General features: G+C 41.0%; 1 protein-coding gene and 1 long non-coding RNA gene across 6 annotated transcripts in view; one reads left to right on the top strand and one right to left on the bottom strand.

Annotated features, from left to right (window-relative positions):
• The window catches only part of ZRANB3 (zinc finger RANBP2-type containing 3), a 199,843-nt gene extending 178,073 nt beyond the window's left edge, over positions 1-21,770 (top strand). The window contains exons 16-22 of one of the 3 annotated variants that reach the window (XM_072960898.1): positions 2,016-2,117; positions 3,297-3,439; positions 10,539-10,649; positions 11,843-12,245; positions 14,881-15,012; positions 16,920-17,006; positions 18,775-21,770. In XM_072960898.1, the coding sequence (XP_072816999.1) occupies positions 2,016-2,117; positions 3,297-3,439; positions 10,539-10,649; positions 11,843-12,245; positions 14,881-15,012; positions 16,920-17,006; positions 18,775-18,795 (999 nt within the window). In that variant the 3' untranslated portion in view covers positions 18,796-21,770. Of the gene's footprint in view, positions 1-2,015; positions 2,118-3,296; positions 3,440-10,538; positions 10,650-11,842; positions 12,246-14,880; positions 15,013-16,274; positions 16,352-16,919; positions 18,136-18,774 lie in introns of those variants that run through there. The other 2 variants (XM_015243277.3, XM_072960900.1) reach the window with 2 other exon arrangements.
• LOC140696345 (uncharacterized) lies at positions 2,829-21,898 on the bottom strand. Of its 3 annotated transcripts, XR_012072538.1 has the most exons (5): positions 21,762-21,898; positions 16,225-16,395; positions 15,150-15,256; positions 3,983-4,269; positions 2,829-3,184 (listed from the first exon to the last, which is right to left on the bottom strand). It is a non-coding gene; the product is annotated as an uncharacterized lncRNA (long non-coding RNA). The 3 variants fall into 3 exon arrangements; XR_012072537.1 differs by lacking the exons at positions 2,829-3,184; positions 3,983-4,269 and adding an exon at positions 14,940-15,066; XR_012072536.1 differs by lacking the exons at positions 2,829-3,184; positions 3,983-4,269 and having other exon boundaries at positions 15,002-15,256.
• Between the last annotated feature and the right edge of the window lie 437 nt (positions 21,899-22,335).

Here is a 22,335-nt window from a genome sequence, read left to right as displayed (position 1 = left end):
TCCAGGTCCATCCATGTTGCTGCAAATGGCATTATTACATTCTTTTTTATGGCTGAGTGATATTCCATTGTAGAAATATACCACAATTTCTTTATCTAGTCATCTGTCAATGTTAGATTGTTCCCATGTCTTGGCTGTTCTAAGTAGTGCTGCTGTGGGTGCATGTATGTTTTTGAATTAGGAGTGCTAGATCATATGATAAATCCATTTTTAGTCTTTTGAAGACTCTCCATACTGTTTTCCATAATGGCTGCACCAAACTACATTTCCCACCAACAGTGTAGGAAGATTCCCTTTTCTCCCCATCCTCTCCAGCATTTGTCGTTTGTGGACTTTTGAATGGTGGCCATTCTGACTAGCGTGAGGTGATACCTCATTGTAGTTTTGATTTGCATTTCTCTGATAATTAGTGATATTGAGCATTTTTTCATGTGCCTATTGGCCATTGGTATGTCTTCATTGGAGAATTGCTTATTTAGGTTCAAATTTCTAATCTTTCTAAGTATCATAAAATAGTATTTGTGACATCTTTAAACTCATAGGCCTTTCTATTGAAAGAATACCTTTCTCAAGATAGGTTAGAGCTGCCCAAACTCAGTCACAGGCACCCTGCTGACCCAGATACCAGGTGCAGGTAGATGGTGAACCGCATGGTCGTCTTCAGCTCTAACTGAAGATCAGAAGATATTGCTAGAAGATTTAGGAGAGGGCTAGGAGCGTGAGTACCAGAAGCCCCAAGCAGCCTTCATCGTGGGACCACCATCCAGAATGAAGCAGGCGGTGCACAGCGCTTCTCTTAAAGGCTAGGACTGTGGTCCACCAGGTGGAACCTCTAGACTTGGGGGAGCACCATGGACCCCCTGCTCACCTAGAGACAGATCTAAGTGCCTGAGCCTCCCTTTCCCCGACGTGGGGGCAGTTCCAGCCCCTGCTTCTCTGACCATCACAAGATGAAGGTCAGGAAGCCAGAAGACAAACACCAGGCAGAGCACACACAGGAATTCAGAAGCCCTTAAACTCTTTAAACATTTCATTCTGCACAGTGAAGACTCTGCACTGGATCATCTGATCAGTGTTTCCCCCTCTGGGTGGAGATCGGAGAGACCCTGCAAAGTCGTGGCAGAGGGTGGGGTGTGTCTGCCACCAAGTACATACCGTGACAGCCTCCCGAGCCACACTCCGACTTTGTGGCCCAGCCTGTGCAGCCCTGGCTGCCTGGCCTCCTCTCAAGAGTGTCAAATGCATTTTTATGACTCTTCTAAATACTTACAAGTCCCCTTACCATAAAATACTTCTCAGTCAATTTTTGAAACATCAGACACAAAGCAGATGAAATGTCAACAGGGTTTTTCACAGCTACAGGAGCATTCAGATGAAAGCTTTCCTTTTTCCCTTAGGAGAGCTGAAATAAAATCTAGAAGCAGAAATGTGGGTAAAAACCCTCGTTCACTGCCTGAAAGAACACCCCCTTAAAAGGAAGAGCAGAAACAGATCTTTAGCATCCTATGTCATGTTAATAGTAAATGCAGAGTTTAGAACAACAGTTACGTATCTAAACTCTTGATCAATACGTAGGTACTCTTCAAATGTTTTTTTCCAGAGTGATTGTGGGAGCTGTAACCTTTCTGTTTAGCTGAGAGAATTAGATAGAATATGGGTTCAACTCTTGTTTATACAGGAGATTTCCATGTACAGAGATTCTTCTTTCTCTTTATAAAAGAAACACTTCATGTTTAAACCTCGTGTGTAACTGACCACACCCATCTCCGCGGTATTGTTTACCCTTAAGTCTGAATGCAGTGGGACCCTCAGGGCAGTGGAGCGCCTGGCCCTCGTCCTCCACACAGCATCTTTCCTGGGAGCTGTGTGCATAGAAGCTAGTCTGGAAGGTGCTGCCGCAGTTTCTCTTTGGGGAGACTGGGCATGTTATGCCAGAAGAGAATTCTTTGCTTTTAAAATAACTGTCAGTGCCTACAGACAAAGTGGATTAATAATGTCTTCCTAATCTCTGTCAGGATGGAAACCAGATGAACTGTAATTTTATTCCTTTGGATATAAAATTAGACCTTTGGGAAGATTTACCAGCAAGCTTTCAGCTGAAACAAAATCGCTCCCTGGTAAGAATGGTCCTGTGCATTTGCTTTAAGTGAACGTTTGTTGAGTAATTTTAATGACCATTTTTGAGTTTCGTAAAAGCAGAGAACTTTGTGGCCTGCTGCAGAGTCAAATCACTGGTTGCATTTTAATCAGCCCAGGCGGGGACTATGAATTACCCTGGTGCTAAGAATAAACGTGAAATCTGTTTCCTTGGCGAATGATCACACCTAGGGTTGCTGTTTCTGCGGATAGAATCATCCTCACATCATTTAATTCCTCGTTCACAGGATTAGCAGCTGTGATGTTTGTATCTGACAGAATCACATTGTATCTTTGTAGGTTAAGTTCTAACACTGACAGGTTCTGAGAGCAGGGATGACACCGTGTTGGGTGGCTCTTGATTTGAGGTTGGAAGCACTGTGTGCAGCCAGGACCCTGCTGGGGAGGCCTTCCTTCCGATCTGTGGTCTTTTTCTCTCCACTGTTAAGGAGGGTCAGTATGTGCAGGGGCCGACCTGGCATGCAGGACACCACCTTTTACAGGAAAATAGGGATTATGTTTTGGCCTGTTTAGTGGAAAGGAAACATGGCCCGTGGTTGGCTGCACTTGTCTTAAAGGAACAGTAGCCGTGAACTTTTTTTTTTTTTTGGTATCATCTTATCCCGATTCTCAGGTTGCCAGAAAATAGCCAATTACGTATCACTGACTAATAAGAGTAATGGTCACCCTTGTGAAATGTCCCGATTTTGTTACGGATGGATTTATCCTGTGAGAGTTCAGGCGGTCAAGTACACGTGATGCTCAGATGTTGCGCTGTCACTCTGTCACCTACAAGGCCTGCTGTCCCCAAGGCCAGCTTTGCCTTGGCCACTGGTGGATCTGTGCTTCCAACAGCCAGGCCGCTTTTGGGCGCAACGAGCACCTTATTGCTGTCAGCCACTCAGGACACATACTGAGTGTCCTGAAAGGTGCCTTTCGAGAGCCTTTGCCTTGAAAGAGACCTCTGCAGAACTGGCCGTAGATTTCACAGTAAAGATAGGAGAACTGCAGCAAATTGTAGAAAGCCTTAAACCGTGGAGCTCAAAGCCTGTGGGGGGATATAATAACACATCAGTTTTCCGACATTATAAGTAGTCTCACTTTCAAAGGAAGGTATCTGGTGAGCTGTACACTCTTTTCATTATCTCATTTTCTGCCAGATTTTGAGGTTCGTTCGAGAATGGAGTAGTCTAACTGCCATGAAGCAAAGGATAATCAGGAGAAGCGGGCAGCTGTTCCGCAGCCCAGTTCTTGCTTTGGAAGAACTCACAAAGCAACAGACTAAACAAAACAGTACCAAAAGGTATGACTTGTCTTTCTTTCTTTATTTTGTATTTTGTTACTTGTCACAGTTATTTCTACAAGAGGGGTCTGAGGCATTTTATGTAACCACTAATGAAATCCTGATGAGTTAAGAGAAAATTATACATAAAATGACAGCTCATTTTAGAGCAACATAATTGGATATTTTGTGAATTTGAGCAAATCTGCTAGACAAGAGCAAGTTGTCTGCATCTTGTTCACCATGAGTCCCACTCTTTGGGGGAGGGAGGTGAGTCACGGGGTGGTGTGACCTGTGACCCGCCCAGCCTGGGGACTGTTGAACAGCGGGAAGACACTTCCTTGGTCCACCAACAGAGCCTGCCCCAGGCCTGGCTGCCCTGCACTCCCGGGGTGTGAATCTTGGGTGCCATGCAGCAGGGGAGCTGCTTCCATTTGAGGTACAGCCACCCAGGTAGTGGAAGGTAACTTACCAGGATTGTGGGTGGAAACAAAGTAATACGGAAGGTTACGTGTCCCACACTTGGAACAGTTTTGCCTTTATCCCTGCAAGTCCCTTTCTCACCTCTGTAACACTCGCTTTCCTTTCTCGGCATCATAACCATCTTTGCCTCACTCGAATATCGCCTAGTGTGATCTTGAATCCCCATTCTCTGTGGACTCTCTTTCAACAAGAAGCAGGGTCTCAGGGAAAGCATTCAGCCACTCTCTAGTCCGACTCTTTTGCAAAGCACCAAACCAAACAGCAGCAGTGGCAGAAAGAGCCCCTTCCTTTAGCTCTCTGGCTGTCCCCGTATACGTGTCATCTCTCTTCATCTTCACAGGCCATTATATCATGATCTCCAGGCTTTTCTAGGCACACAGGGGAAAAAAAATCATCAGCTACCTGAGGGCGTGCGGCTGATGAAATAAATTATAAGCCCATAGAGTGATAATCTCTTCAGCTGTTTCCAATATGGCTTGGTATATTTGTACATGAGAATAAGGAATGATGTTGGTGATCAATTGTTAAGAGTGAAAATAAGTATCAGAGAGAAAGATGGAGACACAAATACATATAATTGCTGTTACTGACATAGGCAGTGTCTGGAAGGATACCTTAGAAACTCGTATCAGAGGTTTTTCTAGGACATGGTTCTCGACTGGGGTAATTGCTTCCCTGGGTGGCACTCTTGGGAGACAGTGTTAGCTTGTTACAATTTGGGGACACAGCTGGGAACCTCTGGTGGGCAGAGGCCTGGGGTACTGCTCAAACCCTACAGTGAACAGGACCATCCTCCCAAACAAAGACTTCTCTATTTTAATATATCAAGAGTGCCACGGTTGAGAAATTTTGCTGTAGACCATACAATTAGGGGGTTTGTGGCAATAGTAGGACCTTTATAGATTATGCCTGGAGTACAAACTCATGTGACTAAGAACAAAGCAGGAACCGTAAATGCATGAATGAGGTCAGGCGTGAAACTAGAAAAGAGCGGGGTAGCGGGTGGAGCTGTGACAAATTAGAAAACGCATAACCATCTAATGCCACTCAAGTTCAGATTTAAAAATAAAACACTGTATGAGTCAAATGAAGCCCTTTGACTAGTTGGATTTATCCTTGAGCTGCCCGTTTTGGCCTCGTGCCTCAGCCCTTCTGTACTTGTTGAATTTCCTCATGAGCATGTATTGTTTTATATAAAAAATACATTAAAATATGTGTGTGTATTTATACACACACACACACACACACACACAGATATAACAAAAATTGTGATGCCTGTTTTATTCTTCTCAATACTTCTTCCAGTCCTCTCCTTTTCCTCATTCTTATAGCCACAGTCTTAGCTGAAGTTCTGGTCTTTACACAATCATAATTCCCTTCTTAACTGAACTTACAGCCCACTGCAGCCATTTCTAGATGCGTCCCCTTGTTTTTTCTCCATCAGACATGGAGGAACCACCTGAGAAAGAGGGCTGATCAGATGTAAAAGCAAAAGTCATAAAATTGATGCAAACCCAAGTCAGACACCCAGTGTTATTTCTAAAATTATATGTAGGTGATATATTACAGATAAAACTTGTGTTAACAAGCAGCAGACTAATCAGATGTGTCCTTTTAAGAGCTCACTCTGGCGGCAGGTGGAAGATTAGACTGAAAGCAGGACTCAAAGTGGGGAGACAAGTCGCATTGGCTTCCTCTGGTTGCCATTACAAATGACCACAAACTTAGCAGCTTAAAACAACAGGAATTTATTATCTCACCTTTCTGTAAGTCAGAAGTCTGAGTTGGCTGTACTGGTTTCTCTGCTCTGGATTTTATAAGGCTGGCTGGGTTCTTACTGATAGTCTGGGAAGAATCCGTTTCCACACACATTCAGGTTGCTGGCAGAACAACCTGGTGTTTGTAGGATTTGGTTTCCTTGTTGGCTATCGGCTAGGGGGCCACTCTCAACGTCGAGAGACTTCTTTCTAGTTCTAGCACATGGGCCTTACCTCTCAGGATCAGCAATGATATGTCTGTCCTTCTCATGCTTAGAATTGCTCCCTATCTTAGGTCAGCTGATTAATAACCTGAATTAACATCTGCACGGTCCCTTTACAAGGTTACCTAGATGGGTGATCAGTTGAATACCAGGAGACAGGAATCCTAGGGGGATATCTTTAATTTTTTTATGTATTTTTTATTATTTTTATTGAAGTACAGTCAGTTACAATGTGTCAGTTTCTGGTAGTGTACAGCATAATGTCCCAGTCATGCATATATATGCATATATTTGTTTTCATATTCTTTTTCATTAAAGGTTATTACAAGATATTGAATATAGGTCCCTGTGCCATACAGAAGAAATTTGTTTTTTTATCTATTTTTATATATAGTGGTTAACATTTGTAAATCTCAGACTCCCAAATTTATCCCTTCCCACCCCCTTTCTCTGGTAAGCATAAGATTGTTTACTATGTCTGTGAGTCTGTTTCTGTTTTGTAGATGAGTTGATTAGTGTCCTCTTTTTTCTTCTTCTTTTTTTTTAGATTGCACATATGAGTGATATCATATGGTATTTTTCTTTCTCTTTCGGGCTTATTTCACTTAGAATGATGATCTCCAGGTCCATCCATGTTGCTGTAAATGGCACTGTTTTATTATTTATTTTTTTATCATTGAGTAGTATTCTATTGTATAAATATACCACAACTTCTTTAAACAGTCATCTCTCAATGGACATTTAGGTTACTTCCATATGTTGGCTACTGTATATAGTGCTGCTGTGAACATTGGGGTGCATGTATCTTTTTGAATTAAGGTTCCCTCCGGATATATGCCTAGGAGTGGAATTGCTGGGTCATATGGTAAGTCTATTTTTCATTTTTTGAGGATTTGCCATACTGGTTTCCATAATGGCTGGACCAAACTGCATTCTCACTGGTAGTGTAGGAGGGTTCCCTTTTCTCCACAGCCTCTCCAGCATTTATCATTTGTGGACTTTGAATGATGGCCATTCTGACTGGTGTGAGATGATACTTCATTATAGTTTTGATGTGCATTTCTCTGATAATTAGTGATATTGAGCATTTTTCATGTGCCCATTGGCCATTTGTATGTCCAAATTGATTGTTTAGTCTTCTGTCCATTTTTGGATTGGGGTTTTTTTGTTGTTGTTGTTATTAAGTTGTATGAGCTGTTTTGATATTCTGGAAATTACACCTTTGTCAGTTGCATCATTTGCACATATTTTCTCCCATTCCAGAGGTCTAGGGAGGTATCTTTAAAATTCTGCCTACCACAGAAATTAAAAGACTGTTAGAGTAGACCTGGAAAAAAGATGACTTACACTGAGGCATTAGAAATGGGAATGGAGGAAGGAGAAGGAAGGGAGGTGTTAAGGAGGTGGGTGTAGGGACCTTGGTCACTGATGAGACAGGTAAAGAGAGGGGGACTCCAGGGAAACTGACTTAGCAGAACCATGAGAATGAAACCAGTGCACCTGCAGGGGGGATACGTTGTGGAAGCAGGCTGTTTCTGGCTGTAGATCCCAGTAAGTCTCAGTAAATTGGAGTAACTCTCCCTCTCTGAAAGCAGGTGTGAGTGATGGGGCAGCAAAACAGCACTGATTGGAAGTCTGTGTGAGGAGCATTTAGACACTGGGCACCTTTCCCACCCACCGTCCTACCAGTTTGCTTTCTAGAAAAACTGCCAGAGAGGCACCGGTCTCAGAAACACTGGGCTCAGTGGAGATAAAGCGAGAGGCGTTAATTTTGGAAACTGACACTCAATCCCCAGATCCCTTTCTTGGCTCCGCAGCCATTACCCACAGGAGATCTCTGAAAAGATGGAATAACCTCAGAATAAACACACACAGATACTAATTTTCAGGAATTCCCCCCCAAAAGAATGGCTAGATCTCCAACATGATTGTCCTCCAATGACATCCACCAGTTTGCAGGCCCTGTCCAAGCTCACCAAGCTTTTGAGCAGCTCACTCTTAAATGTGAATAGAAGCCAAGATCACCAGCCATTGTACTGATTCCTACATGAGTTGGTACTTGTCAGTGGGCAGGTCTGATTCACCTGCGACCCTGTGGGTTCAGAATGCCAGCTCTGTCCTCTCACCACAGCTGATCTCTGAAGCAAGTCCCCGAGCCAGAGCCCAGCACTGTTCTCACTGTGGGGGGCCACTTTCCAACTTACTCCTCCTTTATTAGCCGTCGTCCTCTGCCGTCCCCATCCAGGAATTACTTTAGTAGACAACATTCTTCTTCCCTATTTGTCAAAATTGGGATTTGCCATAATCCTTTTGAGAGTTCATATCCTGACATGAGCTTCTTAGCAAACCTCAATGGAAAATTAAATATTGGTAACTCACAACTACATTTGAAAAGTTGACAACAACCTGCTTTGGGGTCGATTGATCTGTTTCTTGTGGTTTCCAAAAAACTGTGCTTAAACCTCTCATAGGAAAGCAAGAGGTTATTTTTGGTTCTTAAATCTCTATATAGATTTCTCAGCATCTTTTAAAGTTACTGAATTAAGTTTCTAAGCTTTTAAACATTAAATAATACCTGAGGCAAGGCTTAATATCCCAGGCCCCTCAAAGCTAGGAAGCTTTTGAGTTCATTTAGAATCTGCCGGAATACTCCAGCAAAATGCTTTTGTCAAGGGAATAAAATGAAGAAATGGGGGTTGAGGGGAGTTTAGGAACTAAAAGGGCAAGTTAAAGAATTCACTGTGATTCTTTTTTGCTTTAAGAAAGAGTAGTAGAAATGCAAACGTGAAAAGATAGTCATCCTTACTCTTAATAGTGAAATGCAAATTTAAAGTGATGACAAGACACCTGTCACTGTTAGCAGAGATGTTTTTAACTGACATATCTTGTGCCAGTGAAAGTGTGAGAAAATAGGGACTCTCATCCATCACTGGTGGATCTATGAAGTGATACCAACCCAAAGGAGAGCAATGTGTCAAAAATCTATCCAAATTTAGACCCCCACGACCTTTGACCCAGCAATTCCACTTCTGGGGATTTATTCTGTAGATACTTCTTGGGGAGAAAATAAGGACATCTAGGAGAGGGGTGTTTGTTACAGCATCGTTTGTGGTAGCGGAGACTGGGGCAGCCTTAACGGGCGTTAATCAGAGACCAGTTAGATGTATTATATGGTTTGTTGAAATAATGAAATAATATGCAACTATTAAAAAAATAGGGCAATCGTATGCATGCTGATACGGAAAGCTCTCCGAGATGTGTTTTTATGTAGAAAGAGCAAGGTAAAGGTCAGTGTGTATATTATGCTACCATTTATTGTTAAAAATAAGTATAATAGGGAGTGACTGCTAATGACTACGGGTTCCTTTTTGGGGTGATAAAAATGTTCTGGAATTAGGTGATGGGTGTACATTCTTGTGCATATACTAAAATGCACTGAATTGTAAGCTTTAAAATGGTAAATTTTATGCTATGTGAATTTTATGTCCATAAAAATACAAAGATAAATAAATAAAAGGTATACACCTATACACAGAAAAAATAACCTGTTTCTAAAAGGATGTACTGAAAACTGGCAACAGAGGTAGCTTGGGAAAGGGGGAGAAGAAAAAAAACAGGACGGGAACGGAAGGGAAACTTACTCCTCACCATACACAGCATTAGAATTTTGAAATATGTGCATGTATCACCTAATCAAAAATTAGTAAGATAGCTTATTAAAAAAAGGAAGCCTGTTCCTCATTAATCTACTTTAATAACATAAAAGCAAATGTCTAAAATTTTACCTACAATTGCACAATTCCATTGTGATTTAGTTTTATTGTCAGGCTACCAAATGAAGTATTTGAGAATGTGAAGAAATGCATGTTTAAACTAATTTTTTAAAAAACTACAATAGTTGTAAACTATTAGAGAAACTGGGCCATGCTAATTAGAAGGAATTAATTGGGTAATTGCATTTCACCTACTTAAATTCCCCCGTCACCTTTAATTGGAATAACTTTCCTCTTTACTTCCAGTCCCTAAACCATTATGCGGGATTGATAGTGTTGTGTGATAAGGTTCTGAATCCCACATCAAGAGTGGCTTTATTTCAGTGGAAGATTCCATAAACCCTGTGTTAGCTGATAATAACGGAAACAACCTTGAGATTATAGATGTGATTGAACCTAGTTAACTAGAAAGAGAATCACTTTACCCGAATATGCTGACGCACTATTGTAACTGATTAAGGCGATTTGAGGAGCCTTGAAGAAGAGGCCAAGAGGGAAGTGAAAATGCAGTTAGAGATTTTCTGCACAGCTTGGCAAGCAGTTTACGCTGTCAGTGGTGCAGATATTTGATCATTTCTTATTCCTACACCCACTCCTTCTTCCCCCTATGTGAAAATTGGTCCAAGGGATACTGAATGACTCTTGACTTTCCCAGAAAAACAAGTCTTGAGAAAACTGATTTGGAACAAAGAGATGTGTTTCCCACACATGGAGACCAGTGTAGAGGGAGAAAATTCCATTCCCTAATCTAAGTGTTAGCACCGTGAAAAGACTTGTATTTTGCTTTTTCCCCTATTGCTTTTGCAAGGAACAAATGTGAACGTGAAATTGAGAAACTCTCATTGGAGAGAGAGGAAATCTCCTTCACATGTAATTGTTTTAGGTACATAACCAGAGAAGATGTTGCTGCAGCCTCGATGGACAAGGTGAAGACTGACGGGGGCCATGTCCGTCTGATCACAAAGGAGACCGGGCTCCGGGACTCTGCTACAAAGTAAGGTGGCTTCTATTTGTCAGGCAGAGTAGCACGAAGACGATGCTTTTACATTTATGCATTTGTATTTGCAATAATACTTCTTTGTGGCCATGTTACAGGTGACAAAAAGCTTTCACAATATAATAGCTCTTCTCTCCTCTCCTCCTGGCAACCCTGTGAGGCACGTGGTGCCCTCACCTTAGAAATCGGAGGTCAGGAAGGACCCTGAGACCAGGTGGATCAAGTGACCGGCCCTAGGCCACTGGATACTGGAAGAACCAAGGTTGAATCTGGGCTCTGCCCCCTAATCTTGAGTCCTTTCTATCATAAAAAGTTTTTCTTTTAACCCTTCTAACAAACAGCCATGGAAGAAGAGCCAAGTGGCTATTGTAATTCCCGTGTAGGACTTTTCAACATAATTGAGTAATGGACCTTTTCTTTTTATTCTAACAAATATTTCATTTTTAATTTTAATTCTGTCAACTCTGAGTTTACCTGGAGGAGGCATGTCTTTATTAATAGCAGGTCTCCTGTTCAAATTCCTATCAACACTGCTAGTGCCCTGGCTCTGTCATGTAAATGGATGTGAACGATCTGTTTCCTAAAGGCCAGCAGAAGCTGGACGAGTGTTCACGGAACTGGCCTCTCGGTCCTAATGATGTGTGTGACCCAACACATTCACAGAGCAGGCTAGCCACGGACTTTGGCTGGGCTTTTCCACGAGCCTGTCGTTTCCCAGCCTGAAGAAGCATTTTCTCACTTCTCATTTTCCATCTTCTCCAGACGTCTCAAAGTCTGATTGTGTAATTTGAAGACATCTAAGTTCCCAAGAGAGGCAGCGGGGGGTGGTGTGGAAATCATTAGGTCTATTTACTTGTTTATTATTAGGTTTTTTTTTTAATGGAGGTGCTGGGGATTGAATCCAGGGCCTCATGCATGCTAAGCATGCACTCTAACCCTTGAGCTATATACCCCCACCCCCTCAAATTGATACTTGTGTGTGTGTGAACACACCATGCTTTCTTTTACTTGGCAGGGGATATAGAATGCTGCCTATAACTATTTCATTTCCACAATGAATCACAGAATCTGTGGGCCCTGTTTACTGTTTATCAAGACAAAAACTTCGAAGACCTTTAAATGAAGTAATGATTATATAGAATAGAGTAAGCCTTCATTAGTTACCTATTTAGTGTTTTGCTCTGTTCCAGGGAATTGCTAGAAGATGGAGCCTGTGTCCCACTTCTAAGTCCCTGCGCAGCCCGAGCGGATCTCACTGTGAAGCCTCCTACATCCAAAGGCTATTTGCAAGCTGTGGATGATGAAGGAAACCCACTTTGCCTTCACTGTCAGCAACCCACTTTCCAAACTAAGCAAGAGCGTAAAGCCAATGCTTGGGATTCACGGTTTTGCTCTCTGAAATGTCAGGAGGAGTTTTGGATTCGATCTAATAACAGTTACCTGAGAGCCAAAGTATTTGAAATTGAGCATGGCGTGTGTCAGCTGTGTAATCTGAATGCACACGAACTCTTTTTACGTCTGAGAGATGCCCCTAAAAGTCAGAGGAAGAATCTTCTGGATATTACCTGGACCTCAAAACTCCCATTAGAACAGGTAAATTATAATCATGTGATTGACAGAAGGCAGCCTTGCCCTGAGTGATAAATATTGACTAACTTTCTTTCAACTTTTTAAGATGGGAATTATCAAGTACATATACAGAAGTAGAGAGAATGACGACCCCATATACCCATCACCCAGCTGTCACAGTTACCGGCACTTTGCCATTCATTTTCATCTGTCCCTCACCTCGCTTCTTACTCTCTCCTGGAATTATTTTAAAGCAAATTCCAGACAGCATTTCTTTCACCCCTAGATACTTTCAGTATGTAGCTCTCACAAAGACTGTATTCCTTGCCACCTCCTTGCTCTCTTTCTCCCTTTTAAATGTAACCCCAATCTCCACTAGCACACCCAACACAGTTTTATAATTCCGCAATTATAAGTCCACGTCTGGGTTCTCAGCTTGTCTCAAAAATGTTCTTTACCATTGCTTTCTTCACATTAGGATCAAAATCTGACCCACACTCTGCATTTGGTCATTACGCCTCATGTTCCAGTTAATCTGTAATATCACCCCATCCTTTTTTTTTTTCTTAATCCATTGATTGTTAAAGAAACTGAATCATTTGCTTGTAGGATTTCCCACATTCTGGATTTGTCGCCCTGATTTCCTGAATAATGCGTATAAGAGCTAGAGGTTTAATTCGATTCTGATTAGATTATTTTGGGAAAAGTCCAAACAGATGGTACATTGCATTGAGAGGCGCTTATGGTCTGGTTGTTCCACTTTTTATGATGGTAATGACAAGGGGCAAACAGATAACCCCCAAAATGTAGTTCATTACAATGAGAAGGAAACTTGTATATGTTCATCCCCTTGTAAAATGTCATCTGTGGCAAAATACTATTCTTAGCACAGTAGTTGCTGTATTCACTTTAACTCCCAAAATTCAATTGGATTTCCAGTGTTGTGATCTAAACAGTTTTAAATTCCAAATAGGAGCAAAATGTATAATTTTGTAGTAAGCTTAATTTCAAAGAATCACCCTCTGTCTACTAAAATATTGGATAAATTCCAGACAGGTAGTCAAATCTTGTATTTTTATTTACCTAGTATTGTTGAATTATGACAGAATTAATAAGCTTTTCTGTAAAAATGAATCAGACTTTGAGAGCTAGGGACATACACTAGTCCCCAAATGTTATCCAGAGATCCTGAAAGCCCCTTGGGTCTAACTGGTGAGGGACACGGTACACCCTTCCCCGAGGTGTTAGCTAGACTCCGGTTACTATCTATCTGCTGCCTCCATGTGGAGACACACGATGAAATGACTCAAGGACATCTTGGAAGCGGTCTGTCCAGGAATGTGGAAGCATCCACATTCCACCTAAACCAGAAGTGCTCAAGGGGTAAGGAGCACCACAGGGCCCAGAGGGGGGTGCCCAATGGGAGAGGGAGTGGTTCTATCATGAGGTGAGTTTCGGATGTTGAAGACTGGCCCTTAGTGATTTATCATGGAATTATTGGGAAGAATAAAGAAGCCCCTTCCAGCTCCCAGACTCTGTCAGAGTGGAGACTCCCTGGTGCAAAAGATTTGGTTACAAAGAAAGATGGAACCAAAATGGATTTTTCCTATGAATATGCCATTTGCTTGATGCACAAGACAGCCATATGAAGTTGCTCCTAACAGTGCCAGCCTCTAAAAATTGGTATGTATCTTTCCAACAGAAGTTGGGAAGTTGTTGAGTATAGAAGAGAAAGTCCGTCTGTATTAAAGTCCTGGTGGACAAAGTTTACTGCTTCAATCTGCTGCCTCTTGGGGCTGCTCTTTGGCCAGACGCTGTAGTTAAGGTCCTCGTGCTGTCCGTGGGCATGACCACTTTCTTAAAGCGCTTAGAGCTATGTCACGGGTTCCCACGGCCAGCAGCCGCGAAGTTGATTGTATCTTCCTTGGTCTTGAACAAGGAAGTAAAAACAGCTGCACTGCTGTGGTTCGTGCTGGTTTTACTACCTCACAGAAAATGCTAAAACATGCCCGTTTTAATGTAGGTCATCAATGGTTAAATATAAAGTGTGTATACAGGGACTGGCCTGAATAGTGGCCACTTTAAGTAAACATCCTTATTTATTCCAGATATGCAAGTTACAGAGGTTTGTTCTAGAAGTTTGATTCCAGTCCATGTAACTTGGGAGGTTCCCAGGTAATAGCATAAAAGTTCTGGATGATAGCTATTAATAGCTAACTGTCACGGTATAGAAACAAATGCATTCAGGTCAACAATTAAACAGTATCTGAGTCAGTAATATTCAGAAGTTTTCTTTTTCTAGTGTGTTCTTAGTTTTTCCCAGTTTTATTTTAGTGACTATATAAAGTATCTCAAAAGCACAAAAGCAGCTGATTTTCCAGTCTGTCAGGAGTCTTGGTATTCTATACTTTACTTTGCTTGTAATTTTTTAAAAAATGGGTTAGGTAAGGAAAAAAAAAACCCTCCTTTTTCAAAAACATTTTATTGCTTTCAAATTGCTAGCCTAGAGGGTTTTTCCTACTTACAATAAAAGCTATAAAAAACCCATCCTAATGTATTTTTCCCTCTGATTTTGCTGTATAAACATGATTGCACGATGCAAAACCAACAGTCCCCACAGTGTATGTTGAAAATTGCTGATCTTGTGTTCTTATTGCAGCTTAATGAAATGGTAAGAAGCCCAGGGGAAGGGCATTTCTGGCAGGTGGACCACATCAAGCCGGTGTCCGGTGGAGGAGGGCAGTGCTCCCTGGACAACCTGCAGACCCTCTGCACAGTCTGTCACAAAGAGGTCAGTGAAGCTCGCAGACACATGTGACTCCATCCTGACACATCAAATCGAAAGCTGTGCATATAAGTGTGGAAGGTTATGTGGGTGAACCTCTATCCCTGTCTGGGACTCGGGAAGTATTTTATTCTTTTCATTACCTGACACTTAAGTCTTCTCTTGAGGCCTGTGCAAGTTCTCAGTCACAGGTGAAAAGCAACTGCTTTGCTTTTGACTCATTCTAGGACCAGGGAATTTTCACCACCACCTAGAAGAAAATGAATACAACTTACATATTACACAGTCTTGAAGAGACCCTCAAACTATAAGTTCAGTGAATTGGGGCAGTGACACATGTTTGTATCTGCAGTTTAATAGGTCCTGAAATACCTGGGAACATGAATAAATTATCTCCAGGACCAACTCAGTTACATGTGCAAACATTACAGTGCTGACTAAATATGAAACCAGTTGACCTTAGAACATCTTGGAGCAATTACCTATTACTAAAAATGAGAGGAAAGGAATGACATAATATTGTCTGTCAACTAGGATGAATTTTTAACAGGCAGTTCAGTGAAAGGTTGTAGGACCTGTCTGTTGAGACATAATCTTAGAAGTATACATTCAATGTGCAACTTTGTATCCAACTTTTTTTTTAATTTATAGAAAAATTTAAACATTTTCCCATGTTCCTATGATAAGCTTTCACAATGTTTATCATCTAACATGGCTGCACATTATTCTATTGAGTCGATCTCAATGGATCCACTGCAGTTTATTTAGCCATTCCCATACTGATGGATGTTGAAGTTGTTTACATTTTTTGGTTCATATATACAATGCTGCCAAGTGTGTCTTTTTTATACAAACTTTTTTACATTTTGAGGTTGTTCCTTAAGATAGATTCTCAGATGTAAAATCACTGAGTCAAGTGTTAGAGGTAAATTCCTACCATCTCAAAAATACTAAGTTGTCTTCCCAAATAGGCTCCTCCCTCCTGGCAGTGAACAGCAGTGTCCATTTAACTGCACTGGTTATTGCCGATTGAGTGGGAGAAGAATTACAGTGTTTACTAACAAAGACCCTGATGTTTGTAAAAATACTAGTCAGTTGTGTTTACACTTTTTAGAACTGTTCAATCCTTTGCCAGTGTTCACATCATACGAGCACTTTCTTAGCCTCCTTTTAATATTTTAGATTCCTCAATGCCTTCACAAATGTGATTTTTCATACCTGGGATCTTCTCATAAGCAGAGTTTCTTGTTTATCTCTTTCATTTTCAGATTTAACTTTTTTCTCTCTCCTTACCCCTTCCGCCTGGATCACTTCACACATACGTGGACTTCAACTGGGAAAAAAGTCATCTGATTTCTCAGCTGTGCAAATTATTAGCCCATTCAAGACCTATAAGAAAACAGCAAAAGAGAATATTGTTCCTTCTGTTCACCTTTTCAGAGTCTCATGAAAAATTTTACTCCAGTTATTTTTCTTGCATTGGCTTTGCTGTTGGGTTGGGAATGGCTTCAGAGCCTAGAGGACAGGAGGTGGGTGGGCCCTGCACACACTGCACTCCAGGAAATCCCAAGCTGCCTTACAATCTCCCACTTGGGTGAAAAGAATCATGGCCTCACCTAGTCCCCAAGTGAGGTATTTCCAACTCCTTGCAAGAGACTCCTGAAAACTGTGTTTTCTCCTCAGCATCTGGTCCTAAGTGGATAGAGGACCTCAGAGCTACTGGAGTCTTCTGCTTGTGGCTTGGTACCCCACCCCCAGTGGCAAAGCACTGGGAAAAGAGTGTGGTGATAATGTAGTTTTTTTCAGACTAGCAGAACACAAAGAGTTTTTGAGTTGCTATAGGCAGTACTTTTTTTCTAATATGTGTACACAGTCATTTTCTTTTTTTTTTTTTTTTTTTTTTTAACTTTTAGAGAACTGCCAGACAAGCCAAGGAAAGAAGCCAGGCGAGAAGACACTCTCTAGCATCAAAACACGGCTCAGACATCACACGATTTTTGGTAAAGAAATGAAGTTAAAATTTTTTTGAATGGATGACAGTTTATATGTGGAGAATTCAACAAATTTTTTTCCTGTTTAATATTTTAAGAGTGAAAATTTTCAGAACAAAAATCAAGCATTCACCTTCCCTTTTCATGTTCAATACCTTTTGAAAGTACTTCCCAGAAACTGAGATACAGTTCTCAATGTTTCTGTGATCTTCTTGACTTCATGGAGATTGTCAGTGATGTTGCGGTAAGGTTTTGTTACGCTTTCATTCCCCCGACTATACTTTCATCATGGTATTACGCATAGATTTTTTAAAATATGCTCTCGATTACTTGAAAAACACTGCTGGATTAGTACTGGTTCTGAACTGCGGTGTTTCTAAATGGAACATTGTAAAACCAAAAGAGAAATTCTGGAGGCAAATCATTATTCGGGAATTCTGGCCAGGCGTGACCTGCCTGTTTAGTATGCAAGAAAGACGTACTCACCAAATGCTTCCAAGGTGGGCTTGAGGTGCACATTTTGAGTGTTGTCTTCTTTGTTTTATTTCTTAGTCAGTTGTCTTTACTGAAAAGATGCTTTTGAAAATAAGCTAATTGGACCTATGGTGTTTGGACAATTCAGGGGTTCTGGCTAAAGTAACTATTAAAAATATTTAAACTGCACATAAAATGTAAGATGCCACTTAAACTTCATTTTTTAGTGAGTTTGTTTTGATGCATAAAAGTAGGCTTATTGTCAAAGCACCCTTTCTCTCCTGGTTATCATTTTGTTTTTAAAATCCTATTTTATTAAAAGTGTACCTCTTTTAAAAGGAATGATAATGATAAAACACTTAAAGCATGATCAGATGGAGACAAGTTTTTAAGAAGTACAAGGGTACTATTAAAATGCAACTGATGTTCAAAAATAAGAGTGATGCTGAAACAAAACTAAGGCATAATCCTGCAGTATGTCAGTCATGAGGTCACAGAGTCAGCTACATGAAATCCAGGACCAAGCAAGAACTACTTTACAAAAGGCCTGTTGTTAAATACTGTTTGGATATAAACCTCATTAGTTTGAGCACTCTGTAACTTTAATTAGTAGCTGGTATTTTACAATGTAGAGGGCTTATTATAAATTTTATACCATCATAAATCTTTTCAGAGTTTTTATTGTGTTTATAATATTTCATTGTATGAGATCAAATAGTATTATTTTATAAATTAGTCGGGCTTTCTTTGGCCTCCTTTCTGCTCTGCTAATCAGGCTCTTTGCAGTTTTCTGCCTCATTGCCAGGGTAACCTAGGATTCCGCACGGTTGAGAGCTGAGAAGCCAGCACGCTACTTTTCCTCTGGCATGAGGTGTCTGTAAGTGAGACTTTGGTCTAAGTAGGTCAAATTTGAATGGTGCTTGCTCTATAGATCAAACTAAAGTGGAAATACTAGGGAGAAAGTTCTCAGATGTAGGAACTGCATGATGGTTTGAGGTGAAATGACCCATGAAGATGGTTTCTCTCCTTGACTGATTTCAAAATTCCAATCAATTAAAAATGCTGTAAGAGCATCAAGAAGAATAAAATGGTTAGGAATATATTTAACCAAGGAGGTGAAATATTTCTACACTGAAACTTGCAGTCTTTCATAAAAGAAATTAAAAAAAAAAAACAATCAAATGGAAAGAATTCCACATTCATGGGTCAAAAAGCTTAATATTGTTAAAATGTCCATGCTACCCAAAGCTTTGTACAGACTCAGGGTAATCCCTATCAAAATTCCAATGGCATTTTTTCACAGAAATTTAAAAATACACCCTGAAGTTTGCACGGAACCACAGAAGATCCCAAATAGCCAAAGCAAACTTCAGAAAGAAGAACAAAGCTAACAGCATCATGCTCCCTGATTCCAAACTATATTACAAAGTGTGGTAACCAAAGCATTGGCATAAACACCCAGAGATCAGTGGGACAAAATCACGCACCCAGAGATCAGCCCATGTATGTATTCAACTGATTTTCAACAAACAAACCAAGAATATACAGTGGGGAAAGGACAGCCTCTTCAATAAAGGATGTTAAGGAAACTGAACAGCCACATACAAAAGAATGAAACTGGACCCCTGTTTTAAACCATACAGACAAAACAACTCAAAATGGATTAAGGACTTAAACATTAGACCTGAAATCATAAAACTCCTAGTAGAAAACATTGGGAGTAAGCTCCTTAACATCAATCTTGGCTTGGATTATTTGGATTTGACACCAAACTTTTGTTATACAGGCAACAAAAGCATAAACAAACAAGTGGGGCTATATCAAACTAAAAACCTTCTGCCCAGTAGGGGAGACCAACAGAATGAAGACAGCCACAGAATGGGAGAAAATATTTGCAAACCACATATCCATTAAGAGGTTAATATCCAAATTATATAAGGAACTCATACAACTCAACAGCAAAAAAACACAAATAATCCAATTATAGGCAAAGCACCTGAATAGACATTTTTCCAAAGAAGGCATACAGATGGCCAACAGGTACATGAAAAAGTGCTCAACATCACTAATCATCAGGGAAATGCAAATCAAACCATGTGAAATATCTATCACCTCACACCTGTTAAGATGACTATTATCAAAAAGACAAGAGATAACAAATACTGGTGAGGATTGGGAGAAAAAGGAACCCTTGTGCACTGTTGATAGGAATGTAAATTGGTACAGCTACTATGGAAAACAGTATGGTGGTTCCTCAAGAAATTAAAGAACCACCAGCAGTCCCACTGGTCTATGTCTAAAGGAAATGAAACCATTATCTTCAAGAGGTATCTTGTACTGCCTCCTTCATTCATTGCAACATTATTCACAATAGCCAAGGTATGAAAACAGTGTAACCGTCATCAACAGATGAATGCATAAAGAAAATGTAGTAGATGTATACAACAGAATATTACTCAGCTTTGCAAAAGAAGGAAATCCTCCCATTTGCAACAACATGAACCTGGAAGGCATTATGCTAAGTGAAATAACCCAGAGGAAGAAGGACCAATGTAGCATGATGTCACTTACATTCATGAAATCCTTAAAAAAAAAAATTCAAACTTACAGAAACAGAATGTAGAAAAGTGGTTACCAGGGACTGAGACGTACGGAGAGTTTGATGAAAGGATAGAAACTTTGTTAGATGATGAATACAGAGCTCAGTGGTAGAGTATGTGCTTAACATGCACAAGGTCCTGGGTACCTCCATTTAAATACATAAATAAATCTAATTACCTCCCCTCTCCCCCCAAAAAAGAGATGAATAAAATCTGAGGATGTTGATCACACTGTGCTGTATAACAGAAATTGCTAAAAGGATAGAACTTTTATGTTCTCTTCAAAAAAGAAAAATGTGTATGTGAGAGTATGGATGTGTTCATTACCTAGATGGTGGTCATCTCTTCACAGGTGTATGTGTATCAAATTATCATGTTGTATACTTTATGTATCTTACAATTTTATTTGTCCATCATACCTCAGTACTGCTGGAGGAAAAAGATGCTGTAAGGACCAATGAGCATTTGCCACACAGGACGAGTGGCCCATCCCCACCCTTCCTGCCATGTCTCAAAGCTTTGGGTCCTGCCTTCCCCTAATCTGATCTACTTTCCAAACTGTCCATGTCCAGTGCCAGGCTGTTCTTCCTTTCTGTTCACCGTCACTGAGTGACATCGACCTCCAGACACTCTCTGATGACGGATAGTCACTTTTAGTGGCCCCAGAGCCATGGACAAGATCTCACTGTCAGCATTAATCACAGCCCAATGTACATTTCTTGGAGAGATTTTCCTGTGACAAATGAATACCTTTCTACATTCTCTTAGCTATTGATGGGAAAAGGATTTTTTGCCTACATGCCTTACTAATAAATCTTCAGATCCTTGAGTGAAACCTTTAAAATATAGTTTCTTAAGAAATAGAAGTATGAAGCACTTTAAATTATTATGTCTAAGAATTCAACATTCTTGAACCCTTCAGAATAAAATGAAAAAAAATTGCATTTACTTACAGGATACAAAATCATGGATATCACACATCAAAAATAGGTTGTTGAAGTATCTCTTTTTCTTACGACTGCATATTCTTAACATTTTAGTTGCATATTATTACCCTCTCATTTCACATTTAATTCTTTCAACTGTGAGCTCCTAGTCACCGCACAAGTCTATTTGAATATTCATCCACCAGAAAAACGTCCTATCTCCTCTCAACTTTGTCAGTTGTTTTATGTTGTTACAGGGGTTCTGCCGCCCTGGTTGTGTTCACATTTGCTACTGGAAACAGCACCAGTGTGGAAATGCATTCTGCCTTCCGACGACTGCCTCTGTGCTTCAACAACTTCTCTCCAGGCTCTTTAAAATTACTGTGTAGCTCTGTCTCATTAGTAGCTACTAGCTTTTTTGTTGTTGTTGTTAGAAACTGACATATGAAACACCTTAAAAATGTTAATTATTCTGCATATCCTGAAGTATTCATATTTCAGTCTCTTTGCTCTTAGACACCTGCCTTCCCTACAACCAGAGTTCACCAGTGTATCACGGAAACCCCAAACATCTGTATCTGTGTGACAGCTAGGGTCCGTTTAAGAAAGATCCCAGACAGCCAGAAGCAGCGGCTGGGGTAGCCAGCAGCAGTGAGCGTGGAGACCAGCTGACGTCCATAGCGCCCCCTGGGGAGATAGAGGCGGGCAGTGGGGTCTGCATGGCAGTTGAGTACTATGAGCCCTGCGGCTCCGAGGTGACCTACCTGGAGGTGGCGAGTGCTGTGAAGGAGCAGTATCCTGGCATGGAGATGGTGTCACGACTCAGCAGCACAGGGGCCTTGGAAATCAATGGACATCTGGCATTCTTCAAGCTGGAGAATGGCTTTCCTAATGAGAAAGATCTGAGTACCTGCAATGCTGGGAAGACCCCTGGTTCACTCTGCCCCTACAATGAATGCATCATCCCCTTTCCCATCTCTGCGCTTTAGCTGATTAAGTCCAGCAATGAGCCAGTGATGGTGAACCCCTAGGAAAGATCACCAATAGCAGCCCTCCCTGCGTCATCCTGTGACGACACTGATTCTGGATTTCTGCTCTCTTCTGGTCGCCCCTTTGCTCCTGCTGAGGGCTCCCCACGGCAGGTTTTGCCTCATTTACCTCCAGGTAGCTCAGAGACCCTAGTTTCCACTTCACCTCTTTGGGTACTAGAGGGAATACATGCTCCTGTGGTCTTGGGGGGGTGGAAGAGAGACCCTCTCCATGGACATTTACACAGCCACCTGATACTCTTTTCCCAGGATTAGTGCCCACAAAAGTCTGCTGCCCTCTCCACACACA

Source organism: Vicugna pacos, chromosome 5 (assembly GCF_048564905.1).
Source record: "Vicugna pacos chromosome 5, VicPac4, whole genome shotgun sequence".
Classification (NCBI taxonomy): domain Eukaryota; kingdom Metazoa; phylum Chordata; class Mammalia; order Artiodactyla; family Camelidae; genus Vicugna; species Vicugna pacos.
The sequence above is the reverse complement of the archived record's forward strand: the minus strand, read 5'-3'. Positions and strand labels throughout refer to the sequence as shown.